Source organism: Arachis stenosperma, chromosome 4, assembly GCF_014773155.1.
Source record: "Arachis stenosperma cultivar V10309 chromosome 4, arast.V10309.gnm1.PFL2, whole genome shotgun sequence".
Lineage (NCBI taxonomy): Eukaryota > Viridiplantae > Streptophyta > Magnoliopsida > Fabales > Fabaceae > Arachis > Arachis stenosperma.
The window spans coordinates 106,891,949-106,910,899 of NC_080380.1; the positions used below are offsets into that span (position 1 = coordinate 106,891,949).

Genomic DNA, 18,951 nt, shown 5'->3' on the forward strand with positions numbered 1-18,951 from the left:
AACTCATCTTTTTCCAATTCAATTTCAAATATTCTTTGATTTTTAAATGAAATATTGTTCAAGTATCTCAATTTGAATTTAAGTTCAAAATTAAAACATTTGTTTCAAAACTTTTCAAATCCTTTTCAAAATTTCATATCTTTTACAACTTGTTTTCAAAATCTTTCAAAATCTTTTCTTATCTTGTTCATATCTTTTATTAAACTTTCAAATCTTTTTCATACTTCTTATCTTACCTTTAAAGCCTTTTCTATCTTTTTTTAAATAAAAATATTTTCTTATCTTTCAAGTTTAACAATTTATCTTTTTCTATATTTTTCAAAAATCTTTATCTTTCTATTATGATTATTTTTTAAAATCCCTCCCCCTCCCTATATATATGCATGTCCGTGCCCCTCTCCCTCACTCACCACCTCTCATTCGAATTCTCTCCTCTTTTTCTTCTTTTATTCTCTTTTCTTCTTCTTCCTTTCTTACTTTTTGCTCGAGGACGAGCAAATTTTTAAGTTTGGTGTGGCAGGAGCCTTGTTCTCTCATTAAGAATTCAATCCCATGGCTCCAAAAAGTGGCAAGACCACTCCAAAGAACAAGAAAGAAGACAACTCAACAATTGTTTTCAAACCTGTTTGATTCCTTACAAAGCAACATGAAGAACATTATCACAAGATAATGAGTAAAAGGCCAGTAATCCTTGAAGTGGGATTCAATTTAAGAGAAGAAGAATACTCGGAGATCTAAGAGCAGATTCGAAGGAGAGGCTGGGAGATTCTAAGTAATCCCAAATTAAATGTTGGATACAACATGATCCATGAATTCTATGCAAATCTATGGATGACAGATAAGCAAAAGAATGATGGAACAACCTTACATACTTTTCACACCATGGTCGGGGGAAGATCATGTATTTTCACCTGGAGAGGGTGAGAGAGATCTTCAAACTACCTCTGCAAAAGGATGACAGTGAGTCATACAACAGAAGGGTTGTAGCCAACCAAAAGCTGGATCAAGCCCTTGAGGACATATGCCTGCCCAAAGCTCAATGGATTGAGAATACAAAAGGGAAGCCATGCCAGCTAAAAAGGGCGAATGATAAACCCATATTTTGTGATATATTTTGTGCTTAGTTTGAGTGATTTATTCAATCCTTCACCCACTTATTCATATTAATTGCATGGTTTTACTTTTCCTTCCTTATTATGTGATGTATGTGAAAAACATGTTTCCTATGCTTTAAAATTAATTATTTTAATTACCCTTTATTATCATTCGATGCCATGATTAGTGTGTTGAGCAGTTTCAGATCTTCTAAGGCAAGAATGACTCAAAGGATGAAAAGGAAACATACAAAAATGGAAGGAAAGCACAAAATGGAGTTTCTGAAGAAACTGGCAGCGACGCGACCGCATGGACGACGCGGCCGCATGCCAAGCGCGAAGAAGCAGCGACGCGGCCACATGACTGACGCGACCGCACACCTAAAGAAGAACACCTATGACGCGGCCGCATGACTGACGCGACCGCGCGACAAGGAAAACTCCAATTGACATGACCGCGTGATCCACGCGGACGCGTGTCAGAGGCCACGCACCAGAAATTGCAGAAAACGCTCATAGCGAGTTTTGAAGCCCTTTTTGGCCCAAATCCAAGTCCAGAAGGCATAGACCAGAGGTTATGAAGTGGGGGAATGCATCCATTGAGGGGAGTCTCCGAATTTTAGTCACTTTCCATGATTTAGGTTTAGTTGGAGAGAGGTTCTCTCCTCTCTCTTTAGGATTAGGATTTAGATTTAGGATTTTATTTGCTTGAGGATTATCTTTTTATCAGGTTCAATATTCCTTTTTCATTACTTATTTTCTCAATTTAGTTTATGAATTCTTCTATGTTACATATTACTCTTTCGAATTAATGTTATTTGAGGTATTTCAGTTAATATTGCTTTCTTTTATTTATGTTATTGATTATTCCCAATCTGAAGACATTTTTATTCTAGTAGATTTAATCCCTTTCCTTTTGGTCTTGGTTAAGAAATCAGTAACTCAGGAGTTATCTTAGCTCAACATAATTGATAACTGTTATCTTTGCTAATTGAATTGAACTTCAATAATCCCAACCTTTTCTTAGGAAATAAATAGGATTCGAAGGTCAAAACTAATTAGTCCCTTGACTTTCCTTTGCTTTAGCAAAGGTTAACTAAGTGGAATTAAGATTCAACTTTCATTATTATTGATAAGAATAACTAAGTCTGGACTTTCAATTTCTCATACCTTGCCAAAGGGTTTGCTTTACAGTATTTATTTATTTTAATTGCCATTTAAATTATTTGCCGTATTCATTCCTCATTCTCAAACCCCAATTTACAATCTCCATAACCAATAATAAGAACATACCTCCCTGCAATTCCTTGAGAAGACGACCCGAGGTTTAAATACTCGGTTATCAATTTTAAAGGGGTTTGTTACTTGTGACAACCAAAACTTTTGTACGAAGGGATTTCTGTTAGTTTAGAAGCTGTATCTACAACGCGAATATTTTTATAAATTCTTTACTAGCAAAAATTTTAACGTCAGGGAACCTCAAGCCTGTTGCTAAAGGATGGCTAAACTTCATTGGGCATTCTATACTCCCCACAAGTAACCGCTCTGAAGTCAATATTCCAAGAGCTGTGATGATTCACTACATCATGATGGGGAATGAGGTGAAAGTCCACTAAATAATCTCCCGTGAGATTTACAAGCTAGTAAACAGGGTGTCCACTAATGCAATGCTAGCTTATCCAAATCTCATCTTTCGTCTATGCCAAGAGGCTAAGGTTATGATCCCATCGAATGGATTTATCCAAGTGGTAAATCATATCACCAAGCAGGTGATGGAGAGTTCCAAGATAGAAGAGGATCAACTCAAAAGGAAGGCACCTGAGCCTCCCCAAGAGATCCCTCCAATGGAGTATTGGGACCTGCTAAAGGCATCTGTAATACATTTGCAGAGCACTTTAGATTAGCTTAGAGAGGAGCAGAAAGATCAGACTAGCATAATTTGCAAACTGATCAAGGAGCAGGAGAAGCAAGGGGCGTGAGCTAGAGGAGCTGAAGCGCCAGAAGCCTTCTCCTGAAGAACCTAGTGCCCCTCAAGTTGAAGAGCCATGCACCCCACAACCTGAAGAGCCCAGCATTCCTCAAGCTAAAGGTTGTTGAGTTTCAACTCTATGGCTATTCTAATTCCTATTTCTTATATTTCTATTATTCTAATTCGTATGTCTCATATTTAGGTTACATGATCACTAGTAGCATTTAAGTCTTTATTTTTATTTTTATCTTCATTTTTATGTCTTTTAAATTTTAGAGTTACAGAAGCATTAGCAGTAATTAATTTTTATTTTTTATTATTCCAATTAGCTATAAATTATTCCTCTTATCATCATTAAACAATGAATAAAATAGTGATTTTTTTTAGAAGAATTAAATATGCATAGATTTTTTAGTTTTCCAATAAAGAATAGTCAATTATTTTGATGTGGTGGTATTGCTTTAGTTTTCTGAATGTATGAATAAACAGTGCATATTTGAAGTTGAAATTTTAGGATGCTAGCTCTTGAAAGAATGAAAAAAAGGAAAAGTATTATTGATGATCTGAAAAATCCAAAATTTGATTCTTGAAGCAAGAAAAATAGCCAAAAAATTAGCGAAAAAAGAAAATAGAAAAAAAAAAGAAAAAGCCATTAGCTCTTTAAACCAAAAGGCAAGAGTAAAAGGATCCAAGGCTTTGAGTATTAGTGGTTAAGAGGGCCTAAAGGAAACAAAAATCCTGGCCTAAGCAGCTCAACTAAGTTGTCTCTAGCTATGTGCTTGTGGCGTAAAGGTGTCAAGTAAAATCTTGAGACTGAGCGGTTAAAGTCGTGATCCAAAGCAAAAAAAGAATGTGCTTAAGAACTCTGGACACCTCTATCTGAGGATTCCAGCAAAGCTGAATCACAATCCAAAAGGGTTCACCCAGGTAAAGTGTCTGTGGCATTTATGTATCCGGTGGTAATATTGGAAAATAAAGTGCTTAGGGTCACGGCCAAGACTCTAAAAGATTGTGTTCAAGAATAAAACAAAGCTGAACTAGGAGAATCAATAAATCATCTAGATTCTATGTTCCTAAAGATGCCAGTTATTTTGATTTTCAATGGATAGTGAGATGCCAAGACTATTCAAAAGCAAAAAGCTACTAAGTCCCGCTCATCTAATTGAAACTGAGCTTTATTAGAAATTCAGAAATTTATTGCATCCTAATATTCTTTTCATCCTATTTTATTTTTAGTTGCTTAGGGACAAGCAACAGTTTAAATACGGTGTTGTGATGAGCGGATATTTTATACGCTTTTTGGCAAAGTTTTCATATAGTTTTTAATATGTTTTGTTTAGTTTTTACAAGTTTTAGTGTTAAATTGACATTTTTGGATTCTACTTTGAGTTTGTGTGTTTTTGTACCATTTCAGGTATTTTCTGGCTGAAATTGAGGAGATGGAGCAAAAGTCTGATTCTGAGACAGAGAAAGCACTGCAGATACTGTCCAAATCTGACTTTCTTGCACTCGGAAGAGCTTTTCTGGAGCTATAGAAGTTCAAATCAAGCGTTCTCAACTGCTATGGAAAGCTGATTTTCATAGCTTTCCAGCAATGTATAATACTCTATACTTTTCTTCGGATTAGAAGGCCCAAAGAGGACCCCCTAGCCATCATTTCACGCCTAAAAGACCTCATAATACGTGGATCTCATTAAAGTTCAAGCCAAACACTCACCAAGTGGGCATCATAAGTGGATTTTAGCACAGAAAAGACTGTTTTACCCTTACTAGTCATTAGTTTAGTATTTAAGGGATCTAATTTATGTTATTTGACATCTTTATGATACTTTTACACGTTTACCATTGTATTTTCTTTCAGTATGAGTTTCTAAACCTCCTAGGTTGAGGGGAGGAGCCCTGCTGAGTCCTATGAAATAATAAAAGTATTACTATTTCTCTTCGATCCGTGTGTGATTAATTCTAAGATGTATATTCGTACTTCAACATGGTGAATAGGATGATCAGTGACAATCAGCTCTGTTCATCATACTAAGACGAACGTGCCTGACAAACACCCGCGTCTACTTGGGTTCGTGTGAATATTTCAGTGGAAAGCACTAACCGCCAGCTTGAATTATACATCTCTCAGACGGCTAATCTACGACTTCGTTGGGAACTTCTTGAGACACTAGTTCAGCTAATTTATGGGGAGATTAGGGTCTCTGTGGTAGAGGCTAAAACCCTAAGATGCAGCATTCTTTGATCTGAAAGATCCGACCTTGTCTGTGGCGTTTTGAGTAGGATCATTAAAGAGAATGGACTGTATGAGCTTCACCCTCAAGCAGAGATGGATTCATACTAAACCTGAGGTTCAGATCTGGAGGAGTATTGACGACCTCTCAATAAAGGCGTTAATCACTTACAGCCTGCCATTGAAGAGATCACTCACAAGCAAAAAAGACAGTCAGAGTTAATTCAGAAAGACAAAGCAACTCCAATCCTTTACCTTATTCCTATTACTAATTTTAATTTATACAATATATTCCTATTATTAATTGCCCTTGCATTAATCCAACTGAATTCTGAATCTACCTGACTAAGACTTGTAGCATAATCATAGCTTGTTTCAAACCACAATCCTCGTGGGATCGACCCTGACTCGCTCAGGTATTACTTGGACGACCCAGTGCACTTGCTGGTACAACTGTACGAAGGTGTGGGGATTCGTGTACTAGTTATTATAACATTACATGTGGCCAAACCATGAAGTGATGACATGTGTCACTAAGGATCCATATCATCAAGCCACATCAGCACGCCATTAACAAAAAAATGGGTCAGGAACTAACGTGATACACTTTTGGCATTCTCAGAAACATAATTGATGCAATTAGAATTTCATGGACGATTTTGTTGCACATTGTCAATTTCTAAGGGTGGAGCTAGGTTGAATTTTAGGGAAAGGGTAAAAGTAAAATTTTTAAGGAGGGCTAAACTAAAATTTGTACACAATTTATAAAAAAAATTAAAATTTTAGGAGGGCCATTGCTCCTTTTTTTTATATATGAGGCTCCGCCCCTGTTAATATCAATGATCACTTTGAGGCTTAACTCAAAATATTTCGACCATCTGGTCATTTAATAAGGAATTGACGAAAGCCCTCAACGAAATGGTAATATTTCATAAACTAAGTTGGGTTGGTCGAGTAGTCAACTTACTCGTTCACTTAAGCAAGTGTCGGAAATTCGAACCCCGCCTTGTGCATACAAAATTTCATTGGTCAGTGGCAAACCCTTAAATAGAGCACAAATTTGTAATAAATTAGTTCTTAATCTATTGAACTGAGAGATATCGTGGACAACAAAAAAAATAGTAATACTCTTGTGATTATGATTCATCTTGGTAAAATAAAATTTTCAAACTTGTAACTATTTTTCTAAAGTGTAAAATAAAATTAGTGTGAAGCAATGTATAAATTGTCAGGGGCAAATATATCTATGTTTATATAGTTGCTAAAGATTTTCAAAACATTAGTGAGGCATGTGTCCCCATCCAGGTTTAGAAAACCGAACTGATCATCGAACTGTTTTAGTTATTAATTTATTGGTTTAATAGTTCAACCGATTTAATCGTGGTTCAACTAAAATAATAAATAAACACATTAAATCATAATTATATTCTAATATAAACTTGATAATATCATTCAAATAAAAAATACTACATCAACCATAATATTATAATCTCATCTAAATACAAACTCAAAAGTCAAATAAATAACAAAAGAAATAACCAAACATAAAATGCCAACATCAAAATTTGTCATCAATAATCAAAATCTGCAAAAATTTATTGCAGATTTACCAACAGCCTAATAATAGATGTAGAAGATATAGTGGATAAAAATCATGTGAGCAAAAATTTAAAGGCCGAGGAGAGCTATGAAGATAGCAACAGAAGGCTAGAGAATAATGATGAAAGAATTAGCTAGGACAATCAAATTCACCTATCTGAGGTGTCAGAAGAAAGTAATATTGTTGTTCAGGACCATGAACTATTGGAGGAAGATCAAGGGAACACCAATAAGCTCCAATGCACAAGATGTACAGGTGGTGAAGACCTTAACACGAGCAAGGAAATAAAGCACTAGACAATGGAGCAAGATGATGAAAAGCTGCGAAAGATTAAATCGCGAAAACCAAATTTATTCCTTATTATCGTCTTTCAGGAACACATGATTTCATAATTTAAAATCTTATTCACCAGCTTTTTTTCTAACTCATCTGGAAGATGCATAAATGCACTTCACAGTATCTAAATATCCAAATACAACAACCTAATAATCTCAAGTTCTCAGCTCTCAAGGACATCAATAGGTACACAACAAAAAAATTAACAATGAAAGACATAAGCAGAACCATAACATAATCAAACATAATCAATCAATCACTATAAAAACTAAAATTCAAAACAGAAATTAAAGACAATAGAACCACATAATATCAATCCTAAACCACAGACAACAATAGTTGAAGAAGAAAAATGAAAAATCATTAAATCACAAATTAAAAATTAAAAATCCTAAAAAATGTACCTTCTAGAATATAGAGATGAGGGAGCACCGTAAGACTAGATGGTGGACGGTGGTGTGAGGCAAAACTGGAGTAGAAGACGGTGGAACGTGGCAGGAATGGAGTAGATGAGGGTTGAGCGTGGCCGAACTAAAGCAGAAAAGGGTTGGAGCACGGTTGGACAGAGCCAACATGGCCGAACAACAGCTGCTCGATGGACGAACAACGAGACGACGACAAAGTTAGGGCTTGAGGGTGCCTTCTAGAGTACAGAGGTAAGGGAGAACTGGATGGCTAGAGCAAAGAAGGGCTGGAGCATGGTGGTTCAATAGAATAGAGCCGGCGCAGCAAAACAACAGCTCTGAGCGATGGAGGAACTACACGAGATGAGGACAAGTGACGGAGTGATAGAGACGACAGTAGACGAGAATGACGGAGTTATGAGAGCAAGTGGACGGTGGCTGGGGAAGGCGGCTTCAAGGTTTGAGCAGTTGCAACGGCAGTGACTGGATGGAGCAATTGAGGGAGTGATGAAGGAGCTCGAAGGCGAGTATGCGAGATGCTACTACTGGTTGTTGAGTGAGTGACTGTTCAACGAAGGGGAAGGAGATTAGGGTTTAGGGGTTCACCCTTTCCTTTTTATCTCATTAATGAACTGAACAACACTGTTGGTGAAAAATATGAAAACCAGTTGGGTCCTGGTTTGATTCAACTGAACAGTTTCCAACCGATTCGGTGGTCTAATAACAATTTTCAAAAAGGGTGATTATGATTTTTGACCAAATCAAAATATTCACCGATTCACGGTTCGACCTATTCAACCGGCCAATTCAAACCAATTTTCAGAATTTTGGTCCCATTCTCTTCCAAAAATATCTATGGCATAGCTTAGTAAAGAGTTATGGTTTTCAAAAAAAGTGTATTTAAATTAAATGTTTAAAAATAGTTTTTTAAAACTTGTAAAAAATCAAAATAAAGTGATATTCAATACACACAAGTTATAAAAATTTTGTTTGGTAGAGTTGTTTTCAATATTTAAAATGATTTTAATAGCCATAAATATAATAAAGACTAAGAATCAATATAGATATTTACTAGTATATAAAATCATATTAAATATTTTAATTTTTAAAATAGCTAGTTTATTTTGAAAATATTTTAGAAGTTTTAAAAAGTACTCATAACTTTTCAAAGTTAAAATGTACAAATACTTAATTTTCTTTATTAAATACAGAATATGATGTTTATATTTTTCAAAAACATAAGCACTTCTTTAAAATATTTTGCCAAACTATTGTAATAAACAAATGAAATAGAATTTTAAATTTGTCTCATCTACTTTTTAGTTTAATATATTGTCGTAAAATTTCAGGATATCATGTCAAATTTTTAAACGTATTATAATTGATTTTAAATGTTAATGTGAATAATAATTTGTTAATTAATTGAAAATTTTTTAGTGGGCAAACATTTTCATTGATTAGGTAAAGGAGAATATTAGGAGGGGTCAACATTTTTAATAAAAAAAAAAATAAGAGTTGGTTAATATTGTTCAATTGCAAGACAAATAAAAAAATATTAATTATTACCTAACATTTCTCTTAAATAAAAAAAACCTTGCCAAAGAAAGTAAAATTCCAGTAACTTTGGCCCCGATGTTGCAATTTGTAGACAACTCTTTTTTCGGTTTCGCTGCAATTTTTAAACAACTGAACTCATGTTGTTCCCTTTCAACAATAACTAATTAAATTTTTCATTGTGGCCTATTAATATTAGATTGCGGCGAATGAGAAACATGCAAATCAAAGCTCATCACAGCAAAGATAAGAGCCATTGGCAACAACATCAAAAGCCGCTAGATTTTGCAAAGCACCAAATTAACAACCGACACATCTAACGAAACAACAACTACTGTTCTCTTTGTTCCTTTATAAACAAGTATTAACGTTAGGAGGCTGAGGTTTACCTCGCACCCAAGTCCATCTAACCCTGTTTGTGATAATCAATCCCTTTCATTCATCAACATTTTGTTTTGTTTAATTGTTTATTTCGCACATAAATTAAAGTTCATAAAAAAAATAGAAATATGTTTAATTTAATTTAAGAGAAAAAAAAAGATAAATAAATCTTTGCTTTTTTATTTGCAAATATTTAAGTTCTTGAAAATTTAAAATTACATTTAAATTTTTTATGTTTTCAAAACCTGGATATATCAATTCCTCGTATTCACTTGGGTCTATTAGATTCAACAAAAAATCAAACGTAATTTCCGTTGTACTGATCTAATTAATACAGATATATATATGAAATAATTTTTAAATGAGTCAAATTGGACAGAGATCGATGTGTCTAGATTTTAAGAAGTCAAGAACTTAAATATATTTTTAAATCCCTAAAGACTTAAATGTTTGCTGAGTAGAAAATCAGAAAACTATTTATCCTTTTCTCTTAATTTTATTGGATCAAAATGTCCTTGGATATATGTCTCAAATTACACCTATTATATATCTACCTTGGTAACAAATTAAAGCGACAAGAAAGCATTATATATGTTAATGTTGAATCTTTGTGACATTTAACATTGCGTCTAACTAATTGTGTTGTAAAAACTCCCTTGAGTTCGATCAATTGATGTAGTGTTATAACTTGTGTAAAATTGATCACATTGGAAAATGAAGTTACATAGTATCAGAGGAAGTTCCACAATCAAATTATAATCTGGCTTGAAATGTACTCTATACCCTAACCATAGCCAGCGGAAATTAAAGCCGATGCAATAGTTCAAAGATTGCAACATTGTGGGCAAAGGAATTATTAGTATGTAGTCTGTAACATCTCATTTTCAATCACCTAATTAATTATCATAGTCCCACTAATTCCATTTCTTCTATATAAGCTGCCTCAGTTTGTTGTTTAATCCATCCAAAGTAAAAAAACAAGAAAACACAATAAAAAAGAAGCTTTAGAAGATTAAAAGAAAAAAGGAAATGTGTTCTTCGCCAAGCATGCCGGGCTTCTTAAGGGTTATGCTCGTTGTGTTATGTGCTGTATTCATTTTTCCAAATCTAATGCATGCAGAGCATGAAAGAGTTACAAGGCACTACAAGTTTAACGTATGTGTACACAAAATATCACTGCCACATTTTTAGTCTATGATCTATAGTCACTATTTTTTACTCTCTGACTTAATTCACTATAATCGTAGCTCTATGGTCACAGCTTTTTCACATTAATAATTCAAATATGTGCAAATTATTTGTAATGTCAATGCAAATTATACTGATATACTGTCACGTATGTGTAAAAACTAATAGGATGTAAAAATTTTTGGCGTGCTTATCTAAATATTGTTGGCGCTCTAGAATTTTTTTTTTTAAAACTTGTGTTTCTCAATTTGAATTCCTTTTTGTGCAGATCAAAATGCAAAATGTGACAAGGCTTTGCAAAACAAAGAGCATCGTGACTGTGAATGGACAGTTTCCAGGTCCTAGAATAATAGCAAGAGAGGGTGATAGACTTGTGATTAAAGTGGTTAACCATGTTCAGCACAATGTGACAATTCATTGGTATTAATTAATTAACTTCAATGGTAGCATACTAACAATTTTGCTGCACAATTTAATATGATAAACTATATATACATTTTTTGGCAGGCATGGAATCCGGCAAGTGAGAAGTGGTTGGGCAGATGGACCGGCGTATATAACGCAGTGTCCGATTCAGAGAGGGCAGAGTTATGTATACAACTTCACGGTGGTTGGGCAGAGAGGTACACTGTGGTGGCATGCACACATCTCATGGCTCAGAACAACTCTCTATGGTGCCATTGTGATTCTTCCAAAGAGACACGAGGCTTATCCATTCGCCAAGCCCTTCAAAGAAGTCCCCATCATACTTGGTAAGCCATGATATATATTAGAAAGTAAAATGTTGTTTCTAAGCTGATATATTTTGATATTATATTGCATAAAAAACAATGGCAGGGGAGTGGTGGAATGCGGACACAGAAGCTGTTATAAACCAAGCAACGAAAACAGGATTGGCGCCTAATCTGTCTGATGCTCACACAATCAACGGCCTTCCAGGTCTTCTCTCTAACTGCTCAGCCAAAGGTAAGAATGAATCACTAAAACAACTTGCTTTTATACCTTGTTTGTAAAAAAAATAGGGATAGGGTGAACATTTTTTTGTATTATTGAATACTCGCTTAATAATTTTTATACGAGACAACCTAATTTTGAAAAAAAAAAAAGTGATGGTTTATTTGTTGTAGAAAAATATTGGGCAGGTGAAGACTTACAACTTACATGTAATTGTGTTTTTGTAAAGTTAATAGTTGAAAGTTTTTAAATAAATATTCACTAAAACATATCAAATTATCTCATAATTTTCAACTAACAATTTCATAAAAAGATAAATTGTAGGTGAATTTTTACTATATTGTACATAAAAAAAAACAGCCCACAAAGCAAATTACTATATTTATGTATAAATATGTGCTATGTAGTTATTTTTATTTTAATATATATTCTATATGTTTTACTAATTTACTGGATAATTTTTACAAAAAAATATTATTTATATATTAAAATTGATCACCAAAATCAATCATTATATATTTATGTATAAATATATATATTATTTAATTTATTTTTAATATATATTTTATATTTTATTACATATTTTATATTCATAACTGATTTTAATACCAACCTAATATGATTTTAATTTTTAAAGTACCTTTAACATGGTTGGTTAGAATATAAGACATATTAATTTCTAATAAAAAACAATAACTTAATTCTAATATTTGTAAAAACGTGTCAAATTAGTTATTAGTATAGTAAAAGCAAATAAATTATCTGAAATTTTAAAAGATATATATAAAGGAACTAACTAAATTCAAACAATTTCGTAAGAAAAGTTAAATCATACAAACATTTCTGTATTTTTATGTTTTTATAACTGAATGGAGAATACTATTGGCAAATTTTTTTGTGGAAAAGAAAATGAAATTGGCCATTTGACTGTGTGAAGAGACTTTCAAGCTGAAGGTGAAGCCTGGAAAAACGTATCTGCTTCGGCTGATCAACGCTGCACTGAATGATGAGATGTTCTTCAGCATAGCAAACCACACCCTCACGGTGGTCGAAGTAGACGCAGTGTACGTAAAGCCCTTCGCATCAAACATTGTTCTCATCACACCAGGCCAAACCACCAACGTTCTTCTCAAAACCAAACCAAACCCTCCAAACTCCAGATTCGCCGTCGCCGCAAGGCCCTACGCCACCGGCCCCGCCGCCTTCGACAACGCCACAACCACCGCCCTGCTTGAGTACAACCACCCCGCAGCCTCACTCTCCAACACCAATAACCTTCCACTTTTCAGACCCCCACTCCCCAAATTCAACGACACAGTCTTTGCCGCCAAATTCAACAACAGAGTCCGTAGCTTGAACACCAAAAGGTTCCCAGCAAAAGTTCCAAGAACCGTTGACAGACGCTTCTTCTTCACGGTGGGGTTAGGGATCAGTAAATGCTCCAAGAACGAAGCGTGTCAAGGACCCAACAACACGAGAGTCGCGGCTGCCGTTAACAACGTGTCGTTTGTGATGCCAAACACGGCCTTACTCCAAGCACACTTCTTTAACAAATCAAAAGGGGTTTACAGCACTGATTTCCCTGCGAACCCGCCGGTTAAGTTCAACTACACCGGCACGCCGCCGAGGAACATCATGGTAAGTAGTGGGACGAAGGTGGTGGTGCTGAAGTTCAACGAGAGCGTGGAGTTGGTGCTGCAGGACACAAGCATCATCGGAGCAGAGTCGCACCCACTTCATCTTCATGGATTTAACTTCTTCATTGTGGGTCAAGGCAATGGAAACTTTGACCCCAAAAAGGATCCTAAGAACTTCAATCTTGTTGACCCCGCTGAGAGAAACACTGCTGGCGTGCCTTCTGGTGGATGGCTCGCTCTGCGCTTCCTTGCTGATAACCCAGGTGGGTACTGTACTACTAGAACTATATCATTATCAAGAACAAATTAGTTTCTGTTTCGTAGAATCATTACCATTCTTTTTTTCCACTAAATATATATTAACGATAAACTTCAGGTCAGTGAAATGGGAATTTCTTTTTTATCGAAAAGTTTTGAAATTTCTAATTATCTCCTTCCTATTAGTAATTAGTTCACTCGGTCACTCAAATAGATATTAGAATTCAAATTTCACCTTGTGTATATTACATCCTACTAATTAATAAAAAATCTTTAAATAAAATTCTAATTCACAATCAACTAGTTGTTGGCTTGTTGTGAGATCGTAGACAACCATATAACAAATATTTGATCATGAATAAAAGAATACATATTATTTTGAGGTCAACTGAACTTTATATTAGTATAAATACAGAATAGTAGTGATAGATGACATCTCAATTGTGAAGTATATCTATTTTTTGTGTAAATTTCTATTAAATAATATTCCTAAGTACGTTTGCTGGTTATGCATGAACAGGGGTTTGGTTTATGCACTGCCACCTTGAAGTGCATACAAGTTGGGGTCTCAAAATGGCTTGGATTGTCCAAGATGGAAAACGGCGCAATCAGAAGCTGCCACCTCCACCATCTGATCTTCCCAAATGTTAAACATATTACCCATTCATTTTTGTTTTTTCTTAGTCTATTTTCTCATTGAATTGGATTATTTTCTGTCGTGTTTCTATACATTTTTTGGTAGTCGTTACCCATAAAAGCTTCGGCTTAGTCTTTCTTCAATTTTGGTCACTCTTTAATTAGGAAACTAGCTAGCAGACATGAGTTTTGCATTTGTGTAGTCTATGGAGTTCAACGAAGTATTTACTTTCAATTTGATAGTGTACCATTTCTGAGCTACGATATTCATAGAAAATGACGCTCATTTAGAGTCGATTTTTGTGTATATTTTGCAAGTTGTCTGGAATCTTCAATAAATTTGGCAAAGCTCAAGTATATATATATGGCCACAACCTCTAACATACCCTAATTTTTTTTTTAAAAAAAAACTCGTATTGAAAATTTGATTAGATCATTTTCTATAAGAAAATATTAAAAGTATAGTAATATTTTTTAGGATAAAGCAAGTATAAAAATATCAATATAATAACACATAAATAAAATTGTTCGGTAGTCGGTTGTCGGACAAGTCGGGTGATCCTTTATGGGGTGATAACGCGTCGATCGTGGAAGTGTTGGGCTTGGATCTGCCGGGTAGCCGAGCTCTCATTATGGGAGGAAAGAGAAAAAGGGGGGTGCCACCTGCAAAGACACTCAGACGCTCAAGTCAGTTGGTGTGCAGGTGGGTAATGTGACAGGTGTAAAAGTGACGTACCTTGGGGGAAGGGCAGGTCCATCCCCATTTATACCGTGTCAGAGGTGGGCCCTGCAAGGACAGGTCCACCTTCCTCGAAACTTCCTCACAGCTGCAGTGGAGAGCTGTCAGGGACGCGTGTCCGGGTCGCGTGGTAAGCTGCATGCACCCGACCGCTCGGGTCGGGTACTCATTGGATCGGGTTGACCCGTGGTAGCCTGGGCCAGGCCGTTACAGTGCCCCCACGCGCCGCTAATCGACCGTTCGGGTCGTTGGAGGCGAGTTCTTTCTCCCCCTGTTGTCGCGAATTCGATCGTCCGTGTGGGGGACGCGCTACTCGTATCCGTTCGTAATTCGGGGCGTTCTTTTGTCGCCTCGTTTCTCGCGAGGGGCATTAAATGCTCATTAAGGGTTGAAAAAACCCATGCGTGCAAAGACTGTCCTGCCCCCAGGCCTTTCGTGCTTCCACTAAAGCGGTTTTAAACAGTTTTACGTTTTGCTCTTCTTCTACTTGCTTTTCTGATCACACTGCCTATTCCTTCTTCCTGCGCTCTCATCACTTAGAAGTTATTTTCATTGCTCCAGTGCGCTTCGTCCTTATCTGAATTTTCTCGATCATCCAGGTAACCATCTTTTTTCCTTCCGCTTCAATGGTTGTTTGCATGTTTGTTATGGGCATCTTTTCCTGTGCTTGCTCTTCCTTGTTGTTCATGGATGCATTTTCTTTGCATTTTCTTTTTATCGACTATGGTGTGTCATGGGGGGTTCGTGTCATTGTTCTGGTCTCGGTTTTGTTTACTCCCCCTTGTGGTCATGGCACGTGGGGTTTCTTTGGGTTTTCCCTGGCTTCCGACCTCACGGACTAACCGCGCGGTGCCCCCACTGTAGGTATGCCTCGTGTTGTTAGCCGAGCTTCTAGCTCCGCCGCGGGTTATGACCCGTATGCGTGGGTGGTTTTCGACCTCAGGAACTCTCCCAATCAGATGGGTGAGGAGGAGCTCACGGAATTTCGCCAGGCCGAGTATCTTTGTGGGGGCACCGACGAGGAGGCGAACTATGACGTTTATGTCCCTGCCCCTCACGAGCGGCTTTATGAGATTAATTTTAATGCCCCCCGGGTTGCCGATTGGATCTGGTTTTACAAGCCATGTTCACTCAGGTTGGGGTTCGCATTCCCTTTTCCCCCTTTCAGATGAGCCTCCTGAATCGAATTTCGGTGGCTCCGTCTCAATTACATCCGAACAGCTGGGCTTCCATCCGCTGCTTCGAGATGGTGTGCGAGTACTTAGAGCTGCCGATCTCTGTCGACGTTTTCCTCTTTTTCTTTAGTCTAACGAACCCTTCGAAGGAGGGGAAACACAAGAAAGGGTTCATGTCCTTTCGGTCCGCCCAAGGCTGGAGGATCTTTGGTTTGTTCGAGGACTCCTACCACGGGTTCAAGGACAAGTACTTTAAGGTCCGCCCGGTCAAGGGTCGTCACCCTTTTTGGTTTTCTTTGGAAAAGGAGCGCCTCATCCCGACGTATTGGAGCTTCGGGGCGGGGTCTAATCCTTTTATCAAAGTTACTTATAAAGGGATGTCGGCTGTGGACCGGCGGGTGGCCGACATATTGTGGGCGGTTCTTGGGAGAAACAATGTGAATCCACACCTCCTTATGGGTAATCGGGAGGCCGCCCGAGATTATATCCGTGAGTTTCTCTTGTCGTGTGGTTGCCTGCTTAAATGTTTCATTGTTGCTTCCACTAACTTATTCGTTTCTCAATTTGTTGTCTGTAGTGGGACTTTCTGCCGAAGTGACCGGCATGGATAACCTGTATCAAACCTTCCTTCAGGACGGCGAGGGTGAGGAGACTGGAGGACAGCAGGCGACGGTTCCTCCAGAAATGCCTCCTCCTGAAGTTGATGCGTCTGCGAAGGCCGCCACCCCGACTTCCGCACCCTCGATTCCTCCAGAGGTTCCTATTCCTGGGCGCTCGTCTTCCTCACGTCGGGAGGAGGAGGAAGAGTTGTCCGTCATCCCTACTCCCAAGAGACAGAGGTCGCAGTCTAGTCCCGAGGGGGTTTTGACTGTCATGGAAAGGAATTTTGACGCTGGGACGTTCATAGATGCCCAGCTGCTTCTGGGCACGGAGGATCATTTCCATGGCACCGACCTCTCGGGGCAGGCTCGGTGGATGTACCGTACCCTCCTTCGCGGCGCGTCCATAGCCCGAAAGGCTGAGTTTGAGCTTTCTGGTATGGCCTCGCTTCGTCGGAAGCTTGAATCTGCTGTTGATGCCAACAACAAGTACAAAACCCAAGTTAAAACGCTCCAGGATCAGTTAGTTGAAGCGGGGAATAGGCTTGACGCCGCCGAGAAAAAGGCTGCTTTGGTAGAGGAGAAATTGAAGACTGCCGACGCCTCTGTATCCCGTTTGACGGAGCAGGAGATGACTTTGAGGAGCCAATTGAGTGCCGCGCAAGGTCGGGTGTCCGCTCTGGAGAAAGAGCGGGACGAAGCGGTGGCGGCCGCCAAGGCTGCTCGGGAGGAGGCCGAGTTGTTCAAGCGGAAGCACAAGGAGGTCAAGGAGCAGGGCAAGAACGCAATTTTCATGACTGAAGATGCCCTCAAAGCTCAAGTGAAGATTATTTCTCCGGACTTCGACGTGTCGGCAATTGGTGTTTTCAAGACCATCAAGGATGGGAAGGTTGTTGATATGCCGAAGAAATAATGTTTGTACTATTGAACTCTTCTTTTTGTTGAACCTTTGTACTGCGACTTTTAGCGCCCGTTAATGGGTTTATGGGATCGTTTGCCCGCGTGTTTAATTTCTTGTTTTACTCGCTGTTGTTTCGTTTCCGTTTACTCGTGTTTGCCGTTTGTGGCGTTCTTTCTTGTTAAGGTCGTTTATCGCGTTTTTGATCTGAGGGGCTCCCGGGGTGATCAGTCCCGGGGCCGTGTATCCTTGTTCTCATAGTGGTCGCTCAAAAAGTTAGAAATAATGAGATAACATAGGCAAATATGGCATGTGGAAATCGGACAGGTTTAATCATTGTAATCAAGGATATTGAAGTACTATTACAAAAATGGCTTAGGAATAAAACCTTCTTAAGTTATCTGCATTCTATGTCCTCGGGACCTCTTTGCCGCTGAGTCTTTCTAGCTTGTATGCTCCTCTACCGATTACCTCTTTGATTCGGTATGGTCCTTCCCAGTTTGCTGCCAGTTTGCCTTCTCCCGGGGTAGATGGGCCGATGTCGTTACGCCTCAGGACGAGGTCATTTTCTTCGAACTTCCTTTTGAGTGCTTTGGCATTGTAGTGTAAGGCCATTCTTTGTTTTAGCGCCGCTTCCGCTAGGTAGGCCATTTCCCTGGTTTCTTCTATCAGGTCCTTCTCGACAGTCTCCTCTACCCCCTTCAGGAGTAGTCGTGGGCTTGGCTCTCCGATCTCTACGGGTATCACTGCATCTGACCCGTACGTTAGTCGAAAGGGTGTTTCTTTAGTGGAGGACTGCTCCGTTGTTCGGTAGGACCATAGGACCGAGGCGAGCTCGTCGGCCCAAGCGCCTTTCTTGCTATCCAACCGCTTCTTGAGCCCTAGCAGGATGATTTTGTTTGCGGACTCGACCTGCCCGTTTGTCTGTGGGTGTTCCACAGAGGAGAATCTCTGCTTTATACCCAGGCCGGCGAGGAATTCTGTGAATTTCTTGTCGGTGAACTGTGTCCCATTGTCCGAGATGACGACTTCCGGGATACCAAATCGCGTTATGACATGTCTCCACATGAATTTCCTGCAATTGGACGAGGATATACTGGCCAGCGGTTCGGCCTCTATCCATTCCGTGTAGTAGTCGATAGCGACTATAAGGTATTTGACTTGCCCCGGGCCGACGGGAAAGGGTCCTAAAAGGTCGACTCCCCATTGGGAGAACGGTCGGGAGGACATTAGCAAGCTGAGCTCAGAGGCTGGCGCACGATGGAAGTTGGCGTTTTCTTGGCACTTGACGCACTT

General features: G+C 38.3%; 1 protein-coding gene across 1 annotated transcript; it reads left to right on the top strand.

The window, feature by feature from the left end:
* Positions 1-10,546: 10,546 nt before the first annotated feature.
* On the top strand, positions 10,547-14,583 carry LOC130973472 (laccase-17-like). Its single transcript, XM_057898017.1, has 6 exons — positions 10,547-10,726; positions 11,028-11,179; positions 11,267-11,511; positions 11,597-11,725; positions 12,651-13,613; positions 14,129-14,583. The coding sequence occupies exons 1-6, from the start codon at positions 10,601-10,603 to the stop codon at positions 14,257-14,259; spliced, it is 1,746 nt and encodes a 581-aa protein (XP_057754000.1). The 5' UTR covers positions 10,547-10,600; the 3' UTR covers positions 14,260-14,583.
* The last annotated feature ends 4,368 nt before the right edge of the window (positions 14,584-18,951 follow it).